At 33.1% G+C, this 26,230-nt stretch overlaps 1 protein-coding gene across 1 annotated transcript; it reads left to right on the forward strand.

Moving 5' to 3' along the window:
- Positions 1-25,823, forward strand: SKIL (SKI like proto-oncogene). Its single transcript, XM_077161019.1, has 6 exons — positions 1-1,780; positions 16,344-16,437; positions 16,874-17,103; positions 19,702-19,943; positions 20,231-20,455; positions 21,471-25,823. The coding sequence occupies exons 1-6, from the start codon at positions 676-678 to the stop codon at positions 21,627-21,629; spliced, it is 2,055 nt and encodes a 684-aa protein (XP_077017134.1). The 5' UTR covers positions 1-675; the 3' UTR covers positions 21,630-25,823.
- The last annotated feature ends 407 nt before the right edge of the window (positions 25,824-26,230 follow it).

The raw sequence follows: 26,230 nt of genomic DNA on the forward strand, positions 1-26,230 counted from the left end.
TGAAAGAAGAATGAACTATAATCCTTGAAGCTAACTGGGCAATTTTTCAAGTATCATTTTTGATTCTAAGAGTTCAAGTGAAGTCAGAGGCTCTTTCTACTGGTTTGAGGGTTTACATAACCCTTCGGTTTGTCAACACTGACCAACACAGTATCTTTTTTTAAAATTTTCTTAGAAAGGATACTTTTAAAAAATTCACTTTTTGTTCTCAGTGACAAAAATTAAATTTGGCTGCATCATTTTGAATCTGGTTTCATGAAACAAGTAATGATATCAACTTTCCATGTGTTTTGTTTAAAACAGCAATAAAAGCAAAAAACATTGTATTGAACCTGGAAATCTTGAATTAAGAGAATTGGTAACTTTATTTTAATACATATAGCTGAGGAATTTAAGAAAACATAAAAGTTTCCTGCCTCTTAAAACTTATAATCTTTATTATTAGAGGCAAAACCGAGAAATTTTAGAGCATTTGCAGTGAAACTATATTAGGGTTTAAGCAGAACCAATACAGAGTTGCAAGATCTATTGAGTATAAGGAGATCAGAATTTAAATTTTCTATGACAGTAAGTTCCCATAAACTATTTGTACATACATTCGTTTTCTGTCTTCAAGCAAGCAACCAAATAAAAATGCTAATCTTAGTCTTAATTATTTAAAACAATAGTTTAGCAATGGAAAATCTACAGACAAATTTTTCCTTGGTTCAGGGCTCAAGTAAAAAACTGAATGGAATGGAAGATGATGACAGCCCTCCAGTGAAAAAAATGATGATAGACATTCAGGCAAATAGAAAAATGATGTTAAACAAGGTGCCAACAGTTAAGAAGGAACACTTGGAAGACTATGGAGAAGCACCAATGGAAATTGATGGAGAGCACATCAAGCGGACCTGTGCTTCTGTGCCTGAACCTTTAAATTTAAATCCCAGTTTGAAACACACATTGGCACAATTCCATTTGAGTAGTCAGAGCTCTCTGGGTGGACCAGCAGCCTTTTCCGCACGGTATTCCCAAGAAAGCATGTCACCTACTGTATTTCTGCCCCTTCCATCCCCTCAGGTTCTTCCTGGTCCACTGCTCATCCCTTCTGATAGCTCCACAGAACTCACCCAGACTGTGTTGGAGGGGGAGTCTATTTCATGCTTTCAGGTTGGAGGAGAAAAGAGACTCTGTTTGCCCCAAGTCCTAAATTCTGTGCTCCGAGAATTTTCACTCCAGCAAATCAATACTGTGTGTGACGAATTGTACATATACTGTTCGAGGTGCACCTCAGACCAGCTTCATATTTTGAAAGTCCTGGGGATACTTCCATTCAATGCCCCGTCCTGTGGGCTGATCACGTTAACTGATGCACAGAGACTGTGTAACGCTTTGTTGCGACCACGAACTTTTCCTCAAACTGGTAGCATGCTTCCTGCTAAAAACTCACTGGCCCAGCTAAAGGAAACTGGCAGTGCCTTTGAAGTGGAACACGAATGCTTGGGCAAATGTCAGGGTCTGTTTGCTCCACAGTTTTATGTTCAGCCTGATGCTCCATGTATTCAGTGTCTGGAGTGCTGTGGAATGTTTGCGCCCCAGACATTTGTGATGCATTCCCACAGATCACCCGACAAAAGGACTTGCCACTGGGGCTTTGAGTCAGCCAAATGGCATTGCTATCTTCATGTGAACCAAAAATACCTAGGGACACCCGAAGAAAAGAAACTGAAGGTAATTTTAGAAGAAATGAAGGAGAAATTTAACATGAGAAATGGAAAGAGGACTCAATCCAAGGCAAGTTTTTTTTTTTTTTTTTTGGTAGTTTTGAATAGTGGTAATGGTTTACTTTGAAATAAAACTTCTATATTTAGAATGGAACTTAATCTAGAATATAAGGACATGTTGCATGTCGATATTCATGCAACAACAAAAAATGCTGAACAATGGAGTATGTCGTATGCATATATTTTTTAGGTGTGTTTTCCCATTTGACCTTCCAAGCAATGGAAATAGGGTTAGTTCCAGGATCAAGGCTTTACAGATCAAGTGGTTTTCCCAAAATTATATAGCTAAGGATTGGAGGAGTTGGTGCTTCTTTCTTAAGTTTTGTCCTCTTACACATCCTGCTTCTTGGTGACTAAATCCATTGTTTTCCTAGGATTGGAGATATTTACGCTTTGGTGTTATCCCCGTTTGTAGATGGTATTAAGCTCACCAAAACTGTTTGGTGGTGGGCTCCACATAGCATTTTTCACAGTTACACCTGTAATTTCTGACATGGTTTCCATGTTCGAATATTCACATTATATTGGTGTTAGAAACAAATGGGAAAGGCTGATTTATGTGAAGAATCTGTGATTCTAGTAACCAGAATTTTTTTTAAGGAAAGGAATAATTTTTGACAACTAGAAAAAGGAAAAGGTTATTTTAATAAGTATTCATAATACAAAAACTTATCAACAAAGAGATCTTATACTATTTTTCCCACTGCATTATCTCCTAGGCTAAACCAATGTCTTCATCTAATTAAGATTTTGAATCTCTGGTATAATGGACAAAATTTGGTTTAAATATTCAAGCTGCTGATCTGGTTATTTTATATCTTTCTATTTGATTGGAATTGGTAAATAAAAATCGCTAATGTTTAGAAGGTGACAAACATTGCTCTTGAATAGTTTTACATATATTATTTTCTTTAATTCTTACAACAAAAGGTTGATCATGTTTCATTTAAGAATCTTTAGTTTCCGCAACTAGTTTTTATTTCTTGAAATATCTCTGCCCTTTCTATTAAACAGAAGAAATGAATAAAGCGGAGTAAATGACTGAAAATTACCACAACTGTAGATCTTGGACTAGAAACTATCGGTGTCCTGTCCTTTATTAGAGTGCGTTAAAGATTTTGAGAGAAATTTACTTACAGTGTAGTTTTTATAATAGTGGTTTTGCTTCTGAAGTCCAGCGAAAATATTTTTAGACCCATTCAGGGTGGTTTGCTGCTTGCTTCATCTAAAGGGTTAGCACTTCTTCAAAATTCCTTGCCACTGGCTACTAGATAAGCTTATATTCTTTAGATACAGTTACGCAGTTTATAGCAGGATTGACTTCAAGCCAGTACTCAAACTACTGGATTTGCTTGCAGTTGTACTTGTCTGTGCTGAAACCTGTGCTCAGAGATTATATTATCAAAATGTAGAATATCCCTATTAGTATTTATAATATCTTGCCCCCAGCTAATTAGGGGCTTGTTCCTTACATATCCTTAGTTAGCCACATTATTTTATGGATTTTCTTGCTCCAACCTTCATTACTCTGACATAATCATTTTGAGGGGCGGTAAGCTGCTACTTTGCCTGATATTCCTGCTCTATGTTTGTATGAAAAACATTTGAGAAGCATTATAAAGGTTAAGGGAAAAAAAAGGTAATTGATGGAATTTACGTGCTGAAATGTGAACATGCTGAGCTTTGATTAGATTAAAACCATCCTTTGCCTGGGATGTAGTCCTTTATTATCCCAGAACTTGTTTTAGTTTGAATGCATCTTAAATTTGGTGAAGTTGTGAGACTTTTTTTCCATCTTTTTAATGTTGTTATTATTATTTGCAGTTTTTGCTATAGTGTTTGGTGTTTTTTGGTATTGTTTCTAATTTATGTGGATATAAGGAAGTTTAAGGCAACTAAGAAAATTTCCAGCAATTAGACATTTAAGAAAGATTTTTGGGGTTCATGCTTAATATACACTTAAATGATTGTTTTATTACGCTTGCCACTTCACATTTTTAAATTTTACTCCACAAAACATCTCGTAGTAATACTTTTTTAAAGGTCTGTAAGACGGGTGAATTGGAATTATACTTTCCACTTTCGGATGAGAAAGCAGTCCCAGATAGGTCACATCCTCCTGCTTGTGTAACTGGTATGTGGTGGAATTAGGAGTTGAAAATGGATCTTCTGACTTGAAGTCTATTAATTTTTACTACTTCTCCCTAAAGCAAATTTAGTAGTAGAGACTGAATTTTTAAAAAAAAATATTTTTATTGAGAAATATCCACACACATACAGTCCATACACGGTGTACATTCAGTGGCTCACAATATCATCACATGGTTGTGTATTCATCATCACGATAGTTTGTTTAGAACATTTGCCTCACTCCAGAAACGGAAAAAAGAAAATAACTCATACATCCCACATCCCTTACTCCTCCTTTTCATTGACCGCTAGTACTTCAGTCTACCCAGTTTTTCACCCTTTATCTACCCCTGTTATTTATTTATATTTAAACTCACCTGTCCACACCCTGGATAAAAAGAACATCCGACACAAGGTTTTCACACAGTCACATTGTGAAAGCTATGTATAACTAATACAGTTGTCTTCAAGAATCAAGGCTACTGGAACACAGCTCAACAGATTTTGACTGTTTGAAATTTCTCAGCCACTGAAACTTTATTTTGTAGAGATGAATTTTGAGAACTTTTCTTATTAGTTTACCTGAGTATAAGGTTTCATAAACTCTATTAACCTGTCTATAGACTAAGGTTTTTCTTTTTTTCTTTTTTCAGCAACCATAATTTTATAAAGCTAATAAAATAAGGCTTAAAAGCAACTCTGTTCTCCTCCAGGGGCCTAAAATACATGGTCTTGGAGACATCTTTTTTTTTTTTTTTAGCATGTAATAAACTTTATTTATTTTGACATTTTTTATTATGAAATATGTATGCAGAGAAGTGATAAATTTCAAAGTACAGTTTAACAAGTAGTTATTAAAGAAGTGTAATTTAACAAATAGTTACAGAGTAAACACCTGACAAGGGTACAGCATTGCTGATACCCTAGAAGCCTTTTTTGTATCTGTTTCTGATGACAATCTCCTTTTTCAGGGGTATTTGGTTAGATCTGTTTCTTTCTTTAATGTATTTTTAAAAGCTTTTTCTATTGTATAACATAAATACAAAAGCAGAGAAAGGAAAAAGCAGTAATTTTCAAAGCGCACCTCAACAAGTAGTTACAGCATAGATCCCAGAGTTTGTCAGGGACTACCATTCTTTCTTCTCCAATTTTGCTTTCTAGCTGCTCCAAAACACTGGAGGTTAGAAGGAATATTAATGCAGTGATTCAGCAGCCATACTCGTTGTTAAATCCCATTTTCTCTGTTTTATCTCCTTCTTTAATCCTTCTCCCAGTCTATAGGGGCATTTGAGAAATGCCTGTTCTGACTTTTGCATGTTGAGAAGGCGTGTCCACACTAAAGGATAGGGGATTGTATTTAATTGATAATCCTGGAGAGGCTGGTCTCTCTTGAGTTTCAGGATTTATCTGACCTAGGAATCCTCCTAGAGTTTTATTTTCTAAGAAGGCAAACCTAGTGCATGAAACCTTTATAGAGTCTCAGTTCGAGCCCTAGGTTTTCTTAAGAGTCAACAGGAGTGATGTTGATTTGGGTTTAGCAAGCCATGGCAGTAAGCATTATCTAACAGCCTCTATAACAGACTCTACTCCATTTGATTTCTCTTGGCCACTGATGCCTTATTATACTTCTTTTCCCCTTTTGGTCAGGAGGGTTTTGGTTGGAGTTTGACAAACTATGATAAGTAGCAATATCTAGCTGAACCTTGCATATGAGAATAGCCTCCAGAGTAGTCTCTTTGACTCCATTTGAACTCTCTCTGCCACTGATACTTTATTAGTTACACTTCTTTTCCCCCTTTTGGTCAGGATGGAATTGTTGATTCCATGGTGTCCTGGCCAGACTCATCCCTGGGAGTCATGACCCACGTTGTTAGGAATATTTTCACCCCTCAGTGTCTTGTACCATGTAGAGGGAAGGCAATGATTTTTCCTTGCAGAGTAGGCTTAGAGAGAGAGAGAGGCCACATCTGAGGAACAAAGAGGCTTCCCAGAAGCAGTTGTTAGGCTTCGTTATGGGTAGTCTAGTTTCTCCCTTACAGAAATAAATTTCATAAGAGCAAGCCTCAGAATTCAGGGTTGGCCTATTTTCTTGGGATAGATTAAGGTTTTTATCTTGGAAGGTTATAAGAAGATAGTCTTTGAATCTTCTGTGAGTCGGTTGAGTTGGTTGCCAAACAAACCATATCGACCCAGAGGAAGCTCATTTATTAAAAAAACCAAAGCAGGCCTTTGGTTTAAAAACAAAACAATATGCCATGTACATCAACCCATTAGATAAAGGACCTTATATCTAGTCTGAATACTAATGTAATTTGATAAGTTTATATAATTTATATGGTGAAATTACTGGTTTAAGGTTAAAAAGAAAGATACTGAAACTTGATAGGTGGTTGTGTGAGATTGTACTAACTCTTAATTATTTTATAGGCCTGAAATTACATTAGTAACGAACAAGAAATTACTTATTTGATAAGCTAATAGCTACATTTAATTTGTATAGTTAATAGCTGTATTTAGATGGGAGAAGTAAATGGTATAAAGTCAGTGTTCTAAGTGAAGAACTGAATTTATTCTTTGCAGAAATTAAAGGTATATGTCTTTTAAACTCTTCTTGAGGCCCTCATGAGAGTTTAGATCTGCTTAGGTTGCTCTTTAAAATGGTGCTATCAAATTCATCTCTTCACATCTCTGAGCATTTTGGGCTTTTTAATAGAACAATGTGAACAGTATTTTACAGTGCACAAATATATGCAAAAAATCATACTCCTGATTCTTTTTCAGATCTTCAATGGATATTCTTATTTGCCCTAATTCCAGTTTTGTTGAATCTTGCATTTGCATCTGTGGAAAAATGGCTGCTAAACTGATCAATTGTAAATAAAATTTCAAGGGTGATGTTTACTTAAGAGACAAATTACTTTCACACACATTAGATGAGACTTTTCAGTCAATTTGAAGATAATCATAGGTGATTCTTCACTGTTACAACATATGGCTGACAATTTCCACTTTTGTAGGCTGAAGATAGTTATGTGCTCTTATGTGTATTTTTTAAAATTAAAATTTAGGTTTCTAACATTCAAACTGTACTATTCCTAGGTAACTAAAACAGTGTCTTTACACTGTTTAGAAAAAAACCCCTATAAATTATAATGCAAATAGATGGAAATATAAAATGCAAATAGTTGACCTAAAGACATCAACTTAATTTTTTCCACTTTACAACACATTAACCATTTCACTACCTTTATTTTGCCTTTTCATTTCAAACCTTTGTTTCTCTAGCAGTTATAGGAATACTAATAGTAGAGTAACATTTTTTCTTCTTGCAAACTGTTGTACGTTTGTTTACAAAATCCTGTGTTTTTCAGGATAACCTAAATAAGATAAAGAAATATACTGGAGAGTATGGGCAACTACAAATAATATTGGGGCAAAATATGTTCAGTAGTAATTGTGGCTGATTTGATAGTATTTGTTAAATCAGTGGTACAGTTTGCATTTTGTGTTTAGCATAGATTTTTGTCAAGTAGGAATAAGGTCAGAGTTAAATGAAGTTTTCGTGCTCTTGTGAGGGATCAGAATGAGTATTTTTGTCTTATTTTCTAAAACGAACTGTTTTCCATGAGATTGAAGACTGTCCTTTCCCACAGAACCTAGTTTAGTGCCTGGCATGTCAGAGGCACTCAATGAATCTTTGTGTGTGTATGTGTGTGTGTGTGTGTGTGTGTGTCAATGCATTTTTGAAAAGCAGCACTAAACTATTTTAGAGTACTTGGAATACTGTTTGAAAAATAATGGTTTAACCTTGAAACATAATTTCCAAATAAACTTGGATAAGATTACTGATCAAATGAGGGAATGTATGTGAAAGTATTTTGGAAGGCAGAGTTTACTCTAGAAATGTAGGGGGTGGTATTTCAAACTGTTACTGAAATATTTTTAATAGATATTTGGAAATTTCCTCCATTTTTCCAAAGATCTTCATGACTTACTGGAATTAGTTGAACATATTTCTAAGACAAGTAGGTTAACTGAGTATTGGGTTAAAATATATCTCACTCTTAATTTTTTATACATAGTAATTACACTAGTTGGGTATTTGTTTACTAAAATGAAGTGTGCTAGAAGAAAATGTGAAATAGGTTTTTAGGAAATGGAAACCATTGTCATTTTCTGAACATTTCATTATTTTAGACATTCAACCCCAAAAGGTGTTTTGGGTCTCCTAGAGATGGTGCCCATTCTGATTACAAGGTTGAGAGCACATTGAAGATTAAAATGATGGAGCCAAACAGACCTATTTAAATGGGGTAAAGGTTTGTTTAGAATATCTTTCTCATTTCTTACTCTGCCTTTGTAATGAGTTCATGGTAATCAAGTTTTTGGAGCGCATCCTAATGATAGATTGGTGAACCCTCCCTTTCCCTGGCATTCTGTTTATGAAATCTTTAGAATGGCTTTGGGAATAGTGCCCCCTTATGGTTTAAGAAATACAGAGTCTAGTATTCATTTTTACCATTAAAAAATGGGATTGTTAACAATTAAAAAACTTAAAAATTTATCCTTTTGGACTGAGAAATGGGAAAAATTACTAAGCCTCAAAGAAGAAAGAAAGAAAGAAAGATACCATTTTTTCAGGGTAGGTGTGACTCGTTGTGAAGTTAGCCAATAGTATTCTCATAGCTATGCATTCATTATCATTTCTGCTCCTGGGACGACAAGGAAGTAATCAACAACTGGGTTAATTTCAATCTCTTTAGAATTCTTGGAGTTGAAAGGGATTGTAGAGCCAGAACTCAATTTGTTCAAGTAAAGAGGTAGAACTAGTTTGGAAATAGCTTTAGTAATAGCTTGAACCTGTAATTCGTTCACGTAGAGAATTTTATTCTACATAAAATAAGGATTTTATTAGACTACAAAAAAGTAAAGGAATAAATAATGAAACCATAATTTTTTAAAAGGTATGGTTTGCTTCAGTGTCAAAATTATAGTATTATAGCACCATGCTAGGCAGAAAGAAGAATGAATTGGAGGGGTATAAAATCAGTTTAAAACTCATTTTGATATCATAGTTTCTAGATTTAGGTATTCTCAGAATTGAGAATTGTACATTATGTGGGGTAGATGTTTAATAAAGGTTCAGATGACTGTCTAAGTTGTCTTATAAGGTTACCAGTGATTCTCAAGGAGGAAAACAGGTTTAATTTGATAATGAAGCAGCGTTTTGTTTTAAGCTTTTTTTTTTTGGCATGGGCGGGCTCTGGGAATTGAACCCAGGTCTGTGGCATGGCAGGCGAGAATTCTGTCACTAAGCCACTGTTGCACTGCCCAGCAGCATTTTATTTTTACTGGGGTTAATTGAATTTACTTTGAGATTTCAAATAGCGTTGAAAGTACATGTTTTGTTTATATCATGTGGTCAAGGAATTAAAAACTTTAAGAAACTTACTAAAGACCATCTTGGTAAATATTACTAGAGCCTTTATGCTTTTTATATTGCATGTTAAAAAAAGTTGTTTGTTTATAGAAGAAATATAGGTTTAGCAAAGAAAATACTAAAAATGTGCAAAGAAGAAAATACAATATCCTTTGTAATCCCACCATCAAGTGATAGCTACCGCTGGAATTTGTTCCTTTGTGTGTGAAAGCATGTCTAGAATGCACAAGTTTTATTAATAGAGGACTAGTTTTTTGAGTAATATGTTTGAAACAATATTAAGTCAGTCCACTTATTAAAACTGTATTGTTGATACTGTAGTTTGTGACCCAAGCTGCCTTACTCATTTAGGGTTCCATGAGGGAAAAATTAAGCCGTATCCAGAAAGTGATTTGAGAGATGGTTTTGTCGGTTCACCCAAGGATGAGCATAGTAACATTTTAAATGCATAGTAGGAAAGTTAATTCATTATATGCTCTGGGTATGGGGCATGAAACATTTTAGCAGGTTATAATCAGTATTTAAAAAACATGAAATAGGATAAAATAGAAAATAAAATATTGTACATAGTGAGGGTAATTAATGAACATTTTTGTATTGTCAGTCTACATTATTTGAAGGTCAGAATAATCCAAGCTCATAGTTTTGTTTTTTTATTCAAAGCATAGATGCTTGAATGTTGTAGAAAAACAGAGCCTTAGATTTATACATGTTAAAACTTTTGACATTTATTTCAGTGAAAATGCATAAATGACATTGAGATTGCCAAGTAATTGCAATATTGAATGTATTGGACACCACAGAATTCAAGTATTAAAAATTTATTTTGAAATGTTTCAGGAATTAACAGGGTTTTTACTAGTTCCTTTTTCTTCTAAGTTTTAAAGGGAGTGCGACCAAACTGCCTACTAAACATGGCTTTGTTTCTGTGAAGGATTTAAGATAATGGTTGAACATTTATTATAAGAATGTGACCCTTTGCTTTTCCCATGAGCTTTTCTAAGCATTTTAAGCCTAAAATTGGCTTTGTGAGGTAGGTGTTGAGTGTGATCTTTATTCAGTCTGTGGGAGCTGGGAGCAGCAGGTGCTGCTGTGACTCCTGAAGGGTCTGTCTTTGATAAATTAGTGGAGGTGCTTAGATCACATTGTTGCCAGTTTCGCATTAGGTTGATTCATTCTAATGATTACAGCTAAGTGAGGGACAGGACTAAATCTTAAAATTTTAAGTAACTGTTTTGTTACTTTGTAACACTTGTTCCTGTATTAGTTGTTGAAACACTCATTCACAATCTGTTGAAAGTATTGGGGAAACCTAATAGTTCTTGAGGGACTTGGTTTCTTTCAGTGAGAATTCTTGGCAGCTGTCTGGTGGGGTATCTGTTGTGTCTTTCTGAAATCATTTATTGACCCCTTGAATATCTTATATACAGCTAGAAAGACCTGACAGGTATATTCACTTTATAACTAGGTGGTTATCACCTAAATATGTATCCAGTTATATGTTTAGGGTTGTTAGTGATTTATGTTGGGCCAGTACAAAGTAATGTACATTTATTATATATATAGTGCATATATATTTATAAATATATAATATATATAGTGCACTATATATAATATATTTTTATATATAAACAAACTGTTAGGAGGACAGACTTGTATTTAGCAGTTTTGTAATATTAATGTCCTTCATATGCTTATTGTCTTAATGATTTAAATCCCAAGTTTAAATATTAATCTTTATTTTTTTTTAGTAGCTTTTAATCCTCTTTTCGGCTTTTTTTTTTTTGCATGGACAGGCACTGGAAATTGAACCCGGGTCTCTGGCATGACAGGCAAAAATTCTGCCACTGAGCCACCATTGCACTGCCCTTAATCCTATTTTTAAGAATAAAAATTTTCAGATTTAAACAGTCTTAATTCTGATTTTTGTTGGAATTTTACAAATCCCAAAGTATTTAGGAAATCCTACCAGTATTTTAAACCATTGCCTTGATTTCTTTAGTTCATTAATGTTTGTCATTAGGGTTTAAAGATCATAAGGATCTGATGCTATAATTAATAACTGAGAGTGCCATCTAAAAGTAAAGTTTACAGTTGAGGATATATCTAGAAATTTTAAAGGGTTTTTATTTTATTTTTTTATTTTTTTTTAGTGCAGATTAGACTATTTATATATGAATAGTGCTGAATTGGTAGAAAGACTTTCATATCATAAAAGTGGTGATAATTTTTTCTTTTGTAAATATAATCAAGCTTTCTAAAGTGTCATTGTGGGACTAAGTATCGTACCTGCCAAAATCCAGTCATTCTTTATTAGGAAATCTGATTATCAAAGAGCTCTATATGCAAAATAACATAGTAAATTGAAGAAATTAGAAGAACTTTCATAAAACATTTTTTAATTTTTTGTTTATTTTAATAATTTAGTATATATTTTGAGATTGTTTAAATTTTGCTTTCATAAATTTTGCTTTCGTAGACACTTATTTGGAGTTTTATGACTTATAGAAAGAATCTTAGAAATGGAACAATATTTCTGAAATTTCTGTACTTCAGATGAGGATGCCACTTCTTCATTTGGGTTAAATAGTGGTTGGTAAAGTGGAAGATATAAGTGTTTAAAAAATGGTAAAGGTCTTAAGCTGCTAAAGAAATTGTTTCTCCCTTTTGCTAAATAATATGATGTACTTTATTTTTATATTTAAATACACACTGAATAAATTATTCCCATGTTGAATGGTAAGATAAAATGTTATAGATGCCCATATCTTGGCATCTTAATTTTTATGCCTCATCAGTAGCATTACTGCTCTGCCATTTAATTATTGTTCTTTTTTGAAAACCTAATTTGTATGTTGGCACATGCAGAATAGATGACAAAATCTGGCATGGCTGTGAATGTTTTGTTGTATCATATGTGCTTTTCTTAATTATTTTTAACACGCAGTTAGAATAATTTGTTATAAATGTGTTTATGGCTTACCATAGCATATTGGGTAAAATTAACTCATATTTTATTGTCCTTACTGTTTTGCATTTCCCCATCATTAATATTTAATTTGTAGATCTACTTTCTAAAAAAATACAACCCAGAGGCTGTGGGTTTCTTTGGTGCTTCATGAAATGGAAGGGTAGCAAACCTGAGTTTAGTGCTAACAGTAACCTTGAAAAAAGGCCACCCTGGGAATTAATGACATCCTGTCATTCAAAATTCATTCAGCAAATATTATTGAGTTCCTACTGCATGCTAGGCATGATGCCAAGCCCTGAGAATATAAAAAGTAAATAAGACAGTCCTTGACCTCCAACTGTTTAAGCCAAGCAGAGACTAGATAGTCACTTGTTAGGAATTTTGAACAGAGAATTCAAACATTAAGAGACTATGTGAGGTGATCTTTAAAAGAGGCTTCTTTAGAACTCTGAACCGGTGCCTCTGATAGTGACTTGGTGTGAGAATAGGGAAATAAAGCGCAGGATCTAGAGAGAGATGGATGTTTAAAAATAAATGAATGTAGGGTGGGCCATGGTGGCTCAGCAGGCAGAATTCTGCCTGCCGTGCTGGAGACCCGGGTTCGATTCCTGCTGCCTGCTCATTCATGCATGCATGCATTCATAAATGAATGAATGAATGAACGAATGAACTAGCAATTATTCTACGGTAGTGCCTGAACTTTAGAGTCTCACAGAAATAAAGGGACTCTGGGTTTGAATCATGAGTAAAAGTAAAACTTAATCATTAACTGCGGAGTTTTGAAATGAACTTAATATATTTCAAGGAGAGTTTTGCTGCAGAAGTTTACAATTTGCTTTCTGAAGATTGAGATTTCAGGTATGCACAATAGGAAAAACTTAAATATTCAGATCAATTTTAGTTATTTTAATTTAAAGATATGGAAACAATTGATTTCTTGTGTAGTATATCCAGAATTGCTTCAGATATAAAACTGATTTAAAGTAGAACTTCATTTCCTTTCTTTTAAAAATTTTTTTTTTATCTTTTCCAACTGTAACAACATATAAACATGAGCATTCTTGCCATATGATCACTCCATTCTTGGTATACAATTAAAAACTCACAATATCATCACCGTGATCATTTTCCAGAACATCTGCATCAATCCAGAAAAAGAAACAAAAAGACAAAAGAAAAAATCTCATACATACCATACCCCTTAACTCTCCCCATCATCGACCACCAATACCTCCATCCACCCAATACATTCCAGCCAACACTTCCCCCATTTTTTTCTATACCCCTCACTACTCCCCCCATCCATTACCAGCACTTCAGTCTACTAAATTTATTTCGACATTTGCTCCTGAAACTATCTATTTTTAATCCATACATTTTACTTATCTGTCCACACTGCAGCCAAAAGGATCATCAGACTCAAGATCCCCACAATCACACAGTCACATTGTGAAAGCTACACCACTATCCTCTCATCTTCAAGAAACATGGCCACTGGAACACAGCTCCAATCCTCAGGCACTTCCCTCTAGCCTCTCCAACATACTCTAACCAAAAAGAAAGAGAGAGAGAGAGAGACTGACTGACTTAGCCTATTCTTTGGGGATAAGTTTCATATGAACAATTGCTTTGGTTATCCCCACTCTTTGTGAGAATATCAGGAATTCTCCACGTGGAGAAAGTCCTCCTCTCTCTATCATTCTCACATTCAGCTTCATTCAGTGTACTAACATTTTGTATTGCAGTTAGATAATACTGTGCTATCCATTTCTGAATTTTTACAATCAGTCCTGTTGTACGTGTATCACTTCAGCTCCAGTTACCCAATGCTAACCCTATTTCTATCTCCTGATGGTCTCTGTTCTTAACTGAAATTCTCCAAAGCACTGTATTTTCTAATAATGATTTTAACAAATAGGAAAACTTCTTGAGAAGGAATTCTTTTAATTCAAGCTAATCTTAGATTTCACTGATTTGTGAGAATAAACGTGTTGGGGTATAAAATGTTCTGCCTAAAATTTTCTAGATAATGAAACTTGCTCTTTTAAGTGCTACGTTTTTAAAAAAGTAACCTTTTCCATGATATTCTAAAATGTCTTAGTTTTCAGTTTTTCTAAATGGTGTACAGAACGTAATTTAGGTATGTCATTGACTCAAGATTTCTTACACAGCGATTACTATACTGTTTTGTTGGGGTTAGTGAAAAATTAAAGTATATTAAATTATTTTGCCCTGGCCTATGCTAAAGTCCCCAGACTGTCTAGCTTTTTGAATCAATTTTTGTTTTTACATCTTATATTCTCCTCTTTGCTTAGGCTGTCAGTTGTCGTCTAGCATCTATCATTTAGTATTTCTGGTGCCGGCAGCCACTTCTCATTCTAATTTACTGCTAGAACTAAGCTGCAGGCTATGGAGCTATGTAAACAAGTGATTGGTTTATTTTATAAATAAGCAGTTGAATTTGTCCCAGATTCTGAACTACTTTAGAATATCTAATCAATATTGTGTTTTTTTTTTTTTTTAATTCTGCTCTTATATGTAGTCTGGAGGCCCTCACTGAATACTCAGCTCTTAAATCCATTCAAAATATTATTTTCCTTATATCTTGTGGCCTTACTAGTCTTTCAAATTCCTTAGCCAATAGTTGTCAACAAAAATGTAGATTTCCCACCAATACAAGTTACCATGCTTTAAATTTTTACTTTTAATTTACCTTAAATCATCCCCATTGGTTAAATTATATAATATGTGCTCCAGGACCTGCTTCCTTTCTGTCCTCAGCCTGTTGATTGGAGGCAGAGGGTGGCTTGTCAGTCTCTCCCGAGGTTCTTTCACCAGTTTTCATTGGCTGGTTAAATGTCCCTGATCAAACCATAGAGAGTTTATGATTTTTTTATTTTGCTCTGTAACTGCTTTATGCTTTTAGCTTTTTATTTGCTACCTTTCCAATTTACTTAGTTTCTCAGCTCTGAACTAGAATATTGGGACACCATCAGGCAAAAAAAGCTTTCCTTGTTGCGTGATATTTAGTGACTATGCCCTGAGCTGAGGGTGGTGATCGTGCATTATTGATGAGGTTGTCATTCTCCACACACCCTGCCAGTGTAGTCTCTCAGAGGCAGGTTTCAGAAGAACATCCAGGTTTTCCTTTTTTCTTTTCCTTCTTTTAACTCATCCCCAGTCCCAGTCTCTCTTCCTGCATTGAGTTTATCTGTTAACCCCTTGTCTTGGTGGTTCACCCTAACCATACGTTCTTGTAGCTCCTCTTTCCCTGTGGGTCTTGTCCTCCTTTTAAGGTATTTTTTCCCACAAGTTACTATGATATGGAAATATGTTGTATAGGAAGGGGGATGGGGAGGAGGAAAGGCACAGAGTAAAAAGCAAACTGAAATAAGGAGAGAAGTTAATAATTGCAGGCATTTCTTTTTCTTAGTTTCTGAATCTCAGTTTTCTGATCTGTGAAATGGAGATGATAGGATATTTGTTAGAATTAAGCAGGATAACTTACGTTCTAGCAGAGAGATGCTCAATTGTCAGTTGACTTCCTCTTCCTTTTCCTTTATTTACAAGTACAGTTCATTCAGAAAAGTTTTTCATATTTATGAGGAAATATAGTTTAAAATAAGTGTTAGCAAAGTGGTTTTGGCTAGTTTGGCACAGTACTTATTGCTGTAGGTATCTTTTTAATATGTGACAAATACTGTAAGGGTGGGGTGTACTTTAGTTATAGCAGAATAGTAAGAATCAGTTTCCCAATGCTATACATTTGGTGAGCACTCTTCTTTAACATGAATTTTAAAAGTAGATTCCCTAAATATGAAATTTGTTGAAACCATTTCTACTAATTCATGTTAACTGTGCATACTGAAACTGTTCTTTGAAGGGATAGAATAGTTCAGATAATAGTCTCTATGAGTTTCTCTTCAAGTGACTAGACATGGTCCTTTTAGGAAAGACTGCTGTGTTAGAAGATGGCTCTTAATTAATATAACTCCCCTGATTAAAGGTTTTTCCCCTCCAAATTTTCTACAGACAGATACACCATCAGGAATGGAATTGCAGCCATGGTATCCTGTTATAAAGCAGGAAGGTGACCATGTTTCTCAGACACATTCATTTTTACACCCCAGGTGAGTAGTTCATTCATTTAACAGCAGGGACTGTTCTAGGTGCTAGGAACTCATTATTTAGTTGCAGACATTTTAGTCTGTTATCTTTCTGGCATAAATCTTACTTTCTTAGGACTGTTAAACAGCTCCTGTAAAGAGCTTCGTATTTTTAGTGTTCAGGAGAGGAGACTGATTTTTTTCCCCCAGTTTTTTTTTTTTTTTTTTTTAGTGCTTGTAAATTACTTGCAAAGTAATAAAAATTCCTCATAATTTTGCTCTTCATGTCCAATGTGCTGATTTTTTTCAAGAATTGGTTTTTATGACTCTTATTTCTGAGTTGCTGTGTTGTCTGTTTTGGTAAGATTTTTTTTTAAATTTAACCGTAGAAATAATGTGTTACATATTTTGAATTTTTCTTAAATGTAATGCGTCTTATTTTGCCTTTCTTTATTTTCAGCTACTATTTATACATGTGTGATAAAGTAGTTGCCCCAAATGTGTCGCTTACGTCTGCTGTATCCCAGTGTAAAGAGGCCACAAAGACAGAGACAAGTAGGTCCATACTAAGGCAGTCCGATAAGCCTCACAGTAGTGGCAAACATCAGAAATTGTCTTATCCAGATGTCTCACTTGAGGAGCAGGAGAAACTGGATTTGAAAAGAAGAAGAGAATTATATAGCCATTCAGGTGAGTGTTCAAAAGTTGTCTTATTAAAATCAAACACCAAAATAATTTAATAAGCACGTTTATTCAGCATTGTTAAAGAAGAGTTCTGTCTTGGAGAATTTCTGATAATTGAAGCTTTTACCTTAAAAATAAAAGCCACATTTTCTGCTCTGATTGATTACTTTGAACCTCTGTTGCTATTCCCTTTGGAATGGTGATAGCTATAGAGGCTATGAGAAGGATATATATATGTTTCATGATTTTACACTGCATGTGATTTTTCCTCCCATTCTGTCTTTTCTTTGTTGTCAGATTTAATAGGTCTTTATTTTTCTGTCTGATTTGCGTTGAGTTGAGAAATCATTTAATAATGCTGACATGTATATATAAGTAGTAGTTAGCTGTACGACTAAGGAAACAGTCGTGGGATAAAGCAAGAGTTGAAAACTCATATCTCCAGGAGCCAGGCAGATGGCATAAATGCAGAATGTTAGTTAGGGATCTTAAAAAAAAAAAGCTGCCTAGCTACAGTTCCTTTTAAAATACTGTGGACCAAACAAGACATGTCAACTTAAATGCCGCCTGTTACCCTCCATATAGCAGCAGAACTTTGCTGAGAGCTTAGGCAGCCTGACAGTTATTTCAGCTGCCTTGGAGAAGTTGGGTCCTGCAGTTTAACTATTTTCCCAAAGAATTGAGATTTGGGGAGGGTTTTCTGTACTTTAATTTTGAGATTTTTTTTAAAACTCAGTTTTTTTTTTAATTAAAAAATGGTAAACAATAATTAGTAGTATACCATTATACTGTTTTTGCATTGTATTTTATTTCCCAAACTAATTTATTCTACTCACTTAAAAAAAATTGAGGTACAAGTCACATACCATAAAATTTACACTTTTAAAGGGGACAATTCAGTGGTTTTTAGTAAATTCACAAAGTTGTACGACTATCATAACTATCCAATTACAAAACATTTTCGTCACTTTCAGATGAAACCCTGTAATCCATTAATAGTCACTCTGCCAATCCTCTCCTTTCAGCTTCTGGCAATCACTGATTTACTTTCCATCTTACTGGATTTGTCTGTTCTCAGCATTTCACATAAAAGGAATCACATAATATGTGCCCTTTTTTGTCTGGCATCTTTCATGTAACATTTTCCAAGTCTATGTTATATCATGTATCAGTACTTCACTCTTTTTTATGGCTAAATAATATTCCATTGTGTGGATAGATGTACCACATTTCATTTATACGTTCGTAAGTGGATGGACATTTGGGTTTGTTTCTACATTTTGGCTATTATGGATAATGCTGCTGTGAATGTGTGTGGACGATTTTTTAGTGTGAATATGATTTCACTCCCCTTGGATATATATATTTAGGAGTGGAATTGCTAGGTCATAGGCTTGCTGTGTACTTTTTCCAGAGTGCTTGCACTATTTTACATTCTCATTGGCAAGGTATGAGAACACTTGTTTTTGTCTACCTTTTTGATTATAGCTATCTTAGTGGTCCTGAAAGTGGTATCTCATCATGGTTTTGATTTGCAGTTCCCCAGTTACTAATGATGTCAAGTATCTTTTCATACTTTTATTGGCCATTTGTATATCTTCTTTGGAGTTATCTATTTAGATACTTTATTCGTTTTTAAACTGTGTTATTTTTCTCTTTTTTTTTGGTTGAGTTGTAAGAGTCCCTTATATGTTTGAATATTAGACCCATATAATTTGCTATGCTGTGGGGTTTCATTTTCACTTTCTTGATAGTGTCCTTTGAAGCACAAAAGGTTTTGATGAAGTCTAACATATCTGTGTTTTCTTTGGTTGCTTGCTTTAGTGTCATATCTAAGAAATCATTGCCTAATCCAAAGTTGTGAAGATTTACATCTAAGAGCTTTAGTTCTTACTTATAGGTCTTTGATCTGTTTTGAGTTAATTTTTGGTGTGAGGTGTATGGGTCAAACCTCATTTCTTTTGCATGTGGGTACAGTTGTCCTAGCACCATTTTTTGAAAAGGCTGATCTTTCCGCACTGAATTATCTTGCGTCTTTGTCAAAAATCAATTGCCCATAAAAGTTTGGGTTTATTTTTAAATAGTCAATTCCATTCCATTAATGGTTGTCTTTCTGCCAGCACCAGATAGTCTTGATTTTTGTAGTTTGTAGTAGTTTTGAAATCAGAAACTGTGAGTCCTTCAACTTTGTTCTTTTTTAAGATTGTTTTGGTTATTCTGGATCCCCTGCATTTCCATATGAATTTTAGAATCGATTTGCCAATTTCTGCAAAAAAGACAGCTGAGATTTTGGTAAAGATTGCATTGAATAAGTAGATCAATTTAGGAAGTAGTGACTTCTTACTTAACAATATTAAATCTTTCAGTCAGAGAACACGGATATGTTTCCATTTATTTAGGTCTTTGGTTTCTTTCAGCAATATTTTAATAGTTTTCACTGTACAAGTTTTGTACTTCTTTTGTTAAACTTAGCCTGTGGTATTTTTTTAAAATACTATTGTAAATGGAATTGTTTTTACAATATAATTTCATTTCTGGATTTTTCCAGTGACTTTTTAACAAAGTGATGTTCATACTTTGTTACTTGATTTTTACTTCTTCAAGATTCATCAATCTCAAATAATTCTGCAAGTAAAAGGAAACCTGAATCTACCACTTGCAAGTTAATTAGAGACTCAAGTAAGACGGGAATTGGCCATGATGCTGCAGCTTCATCTCCACTTCTTGTCAAAGACGTTACTTGTGAGGATGATAAGGGAAAAATAATGGAAGAAGTAATGAGAACTTATGTAAAACAACAAGAAAAACTGAACTCAATTTTGCAGAAGAAGCAGCAACTTCAGATGGTAAAATTGTTATCTAAATAATTGTCCATTATGAAATGATAATTTCGTGGCAAGAAAAGTGAAGATGAGAAGTTGCATATGTACCTAAAATTATTCAAAATGTAATGTTGATAAGCAATTTTAATATACTTTTAATTTTCCAGAGTAAATAGTTATACAAGATAATTATTTCTGTACTCATGATGGCTGAATTTTAAATATTTTTCTATCCTCATTTTTCGTGAGCTGAAATTTTTTGACATGATGGAAATAAAGTAAAAGTTGTATTGTGACTCTTTACATTACAGGAAGTGGAAATGTTGAGTAGTTCAAAAGTAATGAAGGAACTCACTGAAGAACAGCAGAATTTACAGAAAGAACTTGAATCTTTGCAAAATGAACATGCTCAAAGGATGGAAGAATTTTATGTTGAACAGAAAGACTTAGAGAAAAAATTGGAGCAGGTGATGAAGCAAAAATGTACCTGTGACTCAAATTTAGAAAAAGACAAAGAGGCTGAATACGCAGCACAGGTAAGAATTACTCAGTTTTTCTAATGTTGCCCTTTCAACATGGAAATTGAAAATGTCACTTTGTCTAATAAAGGAATAATTTTTTTGCCAACCTCATTTCAATAGGCTAGACTTAAAAATAGATAATTCTGTTCAGCACAACTTTTATGCAATATCATCTAGGGTGGGTTTTTGACCTTCATTACTTTTACTTTTAAAGTTTTATTGAGTTTATGTAGTTTTAATTGCCAAATTGCTAAGCTCTAGCTCTCAATATCAAATTCTATATTATTTTAATGTAGTGTATGGGCTTTAAAATCAACAAGTTAACAAACATGAACTCTCTTTTTAAAATCTGTTTATTTTAAATTGTGGTTAAGATATACATAATATAAAAATCATTTTAAATGGACAGTGTTTTGACATTAAGTACCTTGCAGTATTATGTAACTTTCAGTACTGTTTCCAGCATCCTAAACCAAAACTCATATTCATTTAGCAATAACTCTCCATTTCCCTCTCCTGTCACTCCTGAATTTGCTTATTCTAAGTATTTCATATAAGAGAAATTACGCAGTATTTGTCCTTTTGGGTCTGGCTTATTTCACTTAACCTGATGTTTTCAAGATTCATTCATGTTGTAGCATGTACCAGCACTTTATGTCTCTTTACAACCAAGCATGAACTCTTGCTCACTCTGTTCAAGAAAACTGGAGCGAAAATGAGTAAGCAACTCCCTTCTTTTGGGGAGATGGAAAAAAACTCTTATGAACAGGCTGTGACGAGAGACATAGTAAAGTATAAGGAATAATGAAAGCGCTATAGGTGGTCATTTGTCTTGACCCTTTGCTTTTCCCTCATTTTAACGTCATGTCAATTGTGAAATTAAAATTACTAGATATTTAGGAGATGTATTATGTAGCATGGAATAGCTCATTTTGTAAAAAATATAATTAGAAAGATTTTGCCATTATATGAAGATTAAATGGAAAAACAAAATGGAATGAAAACTGACCTAGCCTTTTAAATCACACAGTTGGCAGAGCTGAGACAGAGGTTGGACCATGCTGAGGCTGATAGGCAAGAGCTCCAAGATGAACTCAGACAGGAACGGGAGGCAAGACAGAAACTAGAGATGATGATAAAGGAGCTCAAGTTGCAAATTTTGAAATCATCCAAGACTGCTAAAGATTAGAAACCTTTATAGAGATTCTTCTGGGTACTCTTGACAGGGTTTTTGTTTGCTTGTTTGTTTTGGTAATTGATTTCTGAACCAACTTATCTGCATGAAGATAACAAGGCATTCATCCATTTGTAGATCAAAGAAAGTAAAGAGATTATATATATTAGTACATAAATTTTTACATTTTCCAAATGAATGAAAATGTATGTTTCTTTGTACTTTTTTTTCCTTCCAGCCAACTTAGTAATATTCTGGTAGCCTGTCTATATTTTTAATGCAAACTTAACAGTTGTATATACTTTTTTAAAGCTGTATTGTGTGATGGAAGATAACTGTGGTCATTTTTATTATCCATATTTCAGATTCAGTTTTAGATAAAATGGTGGCTTCATATTTCAGATATATAGAGCTACTCAAGGAGTTGAATCTCCTTTTTTTCCCCATAAGTTGATAGATTTGTCATTGTACACAAAATGTTACTTTTATTTTATTCATATTTGGAATAAATTTCTACCAGTTCTTTTCTTTTTAAAGTCTCCTAAGAGACATTTTGTGGAAAGTGGAATCTCATCGATGAGCCTACAGCACACCCTGTGGGCATGATAGTGAAGGATAACATGCACTGCTGCTAAAAACAAGAAGCAGTTATAATTTGTTTTTGTGGTTTAAATGTTATATTTAGAAAATATTTTTATGTAGCAACTTCAGAAGAGGGAATAAAAAGTAATAATTTCTGAACTTCTGTTGTGTTAATAGTGGTTTGAAAACAATGTTCTTGAGAGAAACTGATATTGATGTACATGAGTTTCTATAGAATTCATAATCTTCTGTACAGTTTTTATATGTAGTTATGCGTCTTATTGAAATTTATATAATAGATTTGTTTTCCTTAATGACTTCGTTTTTCTTTAAATTGTAAAATATTAAACACCTTGGGTTTATTTTGAACTTTTATATGTTTAAATGTCTTATCAAAATTTGCACAAATGGACCATTTTCAATTACTACTAAATATTAAAATCAGGAATTTACAGTAAACTGATAAGTGTATGGCAGTTTAATGTAGGAAAGTTTAGTTATCTGCTACTAAACAGTTTTTAGATAATTTTTAGAAGATGAAGAAATTCCGTGGTTTGGGGAGGGGCAATATCTGCACTTTTCTTTTTTTGCACAGAAAAGTCTGTCATTCTATAATGGCATATGTCATCTTAGTTGGTTCTTGGTTTAAAATATACTGGGTAAAAATCTTTATGTGCATTTTTTAAAAGGACATTTTCTGAAGCTATCATTAATTGACATTATTACCCACTGGAGTTTTATGTTTCCATATTCTTTTGTAAGGTACTGTATGAAATTACTAAAGAGAGCTAATTTTATTTTAAAAATAAATTAGCTAGAGTTAAGGTTATATGCTATTCCCAGATAGAAAATAGATGTTCTAATGGTGTGGAACTTCAAAATCACTAGGTTATTATGAATCAGGTTGTTTCATATTTTGCTTCATGGTACTCACATATCCAAAAAGAATTTTTATCCTTTCCAAAGTGTTTCTTTACTAGTCTATGACCTAAGTGTGTATCTTCTGTTTTTCATTTAAATCTTACTATATAAACCCTGTGATTAATTTGTTGATTCTTGGCATCTTCTCAAGTTGAGGAACAAATGTTAAAATGACACATAGGAACACATATTAAAAATTATATATCCTCCCAATACTTTTATTTAGGTCTGGAAAAAGAAAAATCATAAAGACATTTATGATGTAGTTTTATTTTTGTGAATTAGTTAAGTGTCACACAGTTAGCTCTATTGGGGGGTGAATTCAGACCCCTAAAATCTCATTTATTTTTCTAGTCTACTCAAAATCTTTCTGCTTATGTTACTTAGTAAAGGATAAGCTTTCTTAATTTTCAACTCAAAACTCCTAAAATGAATATTTGAAATGTTAAAGAAATTTTAAATGGTGCTTAAGCACCATTAAATTATGATAAACTCTTAATTTAGAATTAAATAATTTTTTTAGTCCTTCACATAATGAAAACTTTCCATCTGACATTGTATTGTCTTCATTTTACAGAAGATACTTTGAAGTGCCATAAATTTCCATCTAACATCTTTAAAGTAGTTTTTAGTCAACTGTAAATATTATACCTGTTCTAATTAAAACTGATTTTAAGTTAAACTACCACATAGTTTGAAAAACAATATAGAGGTTTTGTAATACATTAGAGTGGCCTCTGCTGACATATCTTATCCATATAAATTTATTCTTCTATTCTTTGCATGCTCATTTTGTGTGTTGGTTGCGAGCTTAAAGTTTGTTTTGGCGTTAGTTTTTGTTTGCCAAATTTGTTAGGCAAGCAGATATTTTCCTCTAACTACTCTTTTTAGGAAAAATGTAAAAATGTTCACTTTAAAAAGCTGCGTTAAAGGAATGACCTATGAACATTTTTGCGAGAGCATCCTTAGAAGAAAGAAAAGATAGCATTTTAGCTTACTAGCTGATGGGTATATTAATCTGGGTGTGTTCATTTCCATACTTTATAAACATTACAAGAAAAATGTACCAAATCTATAAGTGTATTAAATGTTAAACCTCTTATTATCACTGAGAAAACTCTAACCCATCCTAATTCACAGTGCAGCTTCTAACACTGTAAAAGGATTTAACCAACAACTTCAGTATGGCTTATGCTTTAGTTTTTGTGAAGCATATTCTTTTGCTTGGATTTCTGTGTACATGAGATGATGTTTTACACTTCTTGAACTAATTTTATAACATATTTAATATATTAACAGTTTAGATATAAAATCATTTGTACATATTGAACTATAAAGCAGTTATTACTAAAGTAGGTGAAATAAAGTGAGAAAAATTATATTTGCAGGCTGTCTGTATGTTTTAGAAGTCATGATAGAAAAACCAGTTTATTTGCACATTTGTGGCTTCAGTTTGAAATAAAGTAAAGTGATGAGTTAACTCAAGTAATATGAAAAGTACTAGAATTAATTACAAAGCCGGTGCTGAAGGTTTTTGATCAGCTTCTAAAATTTTCTTCTCGATATTAAGACTTCTGTTTCAATTATCTAGGGAAGAATCCTCAGTTTTATAAAAATTTTTTTTATAAAAACACTTTATGTGTTTAATATACATGACAGAACATTAAAATTAATATAAAAAGTTGTGTTCTTATTGTACATCTCTTTCTGTGCTTAGAACTACTTAATAGTTTTATTGAAGCTGTCAGCAATAAGGGACATATAACTGCTGTATTATATATTGTGGAATTGAATAAAAGCTTAAATTTTTGTTTCTAGAATAGGACTTAAGCATTTCCACTATTGGAAGAAATCATGCATTTTATATTGCATCTTGTTTAAAAGGACAGTCTTATTTTTAGGTATAATCTTTTCATTAAATATCTTTTAAACTACATAATACTATGTGGAGTCTGTTTCTTTAGTAATAGAATTAAATGTGTGTAGTGCTACTATTTTTGAATTAGAAATTGAGTAAATATAAAGACTGAAATTTTAAAAATTAAGCCCAGAAAACAAAATTGTAAGTTTAATGTAAAATAAATTTATAATGTTTTTCTTCAATATAGATACCTCACTTGAAAATAATGAAAGCACAGCATATTTAAAATAGTTCTAGTAAAAAGGTCCTACTAAAACAGTTGCTAAATTTAGGATATCTTTGAGGATTTATAGAATGTGAGAAATAAAATATTGTTTTTAACCCACCTAGTTAGAAGTATTTGTTTATCCTGATCATTTTAAACCAACACAGTAATCTTTTAAGTTATTTCTGAATTTCTGATCTGTGAAGGCAGTAATGAAATACTGTTCTACAATTGTTGAAACAAATCATTGACTACATTGAATATAATTCAATTTAAAATTTTGCCAATGATGTACAGTTTTACTGTTAAAAGTGCTGTGGTTGGTTGCATTACATGACGCAAAACTGTCCTCTACCTCACGTGAAATAAAATATTTTATATAGTTTTACTAAAAGGTAAGACTCATCTATCTGGTCACTTAGTTTACAAATTTTGAATTATATTTATTGAAACATGACATACTGTGCTCTTAGCTTATACCTCAATTGTATTTTGTGCTGTTTTCCATTTTCATGCCTTGTAAATAACTTGTATAGATTGTGGATTAAGTTCCAAATAAAAACTTGTAATGCCAATCAAATTGATTCAAGTCATCTCGGTATCCTGTATGTATTTAATTTTCTTGTCAGTTCTTAAGATTGACATTTTCTACTTTTGTACCTTTAAAGCCTAGTATTAACTATACACTGAGTATCTTAAACTTTCTTATTAAATGTGAAATTTCAGGCAATGAAAATACCAACATTTTGTGATTATTCTCTTTCATGATAATTGGACTCCTTTTTGTGAAATGTTTTTTATGAGTTTTTAATTTTGCCAAAAATGAAATATTTTGTTTAAAAGAATCAATTAAATGCTTACATTATTATGAACCTTAGTCCCTTGTACTACCCCCCCATGGCAGAAAAAGGTCAGACACCTCAGATCTCCTAGTTCATGATAGTGAATTTGTATTTATTTTGTAGTATGCACTGAATGCTTAAGAGA

This window comes from Tamandua tetradactyla, chromosome 5 (assembly GCF_023851605.1).
Source record: "Tamandua tetradactyla isolate mTamTet1 chromosome 5, mTamTet1.pri, whole genome shotgun sequence".
In the NCBI taxonomy this organism is placed as follows: domain Eukaryota; kingdom Metazoa; phylum Chordata; class Mammalia; order Pilosa; family Myrmecophagidae; genus Tamandua; species Tamandua tetradactyla.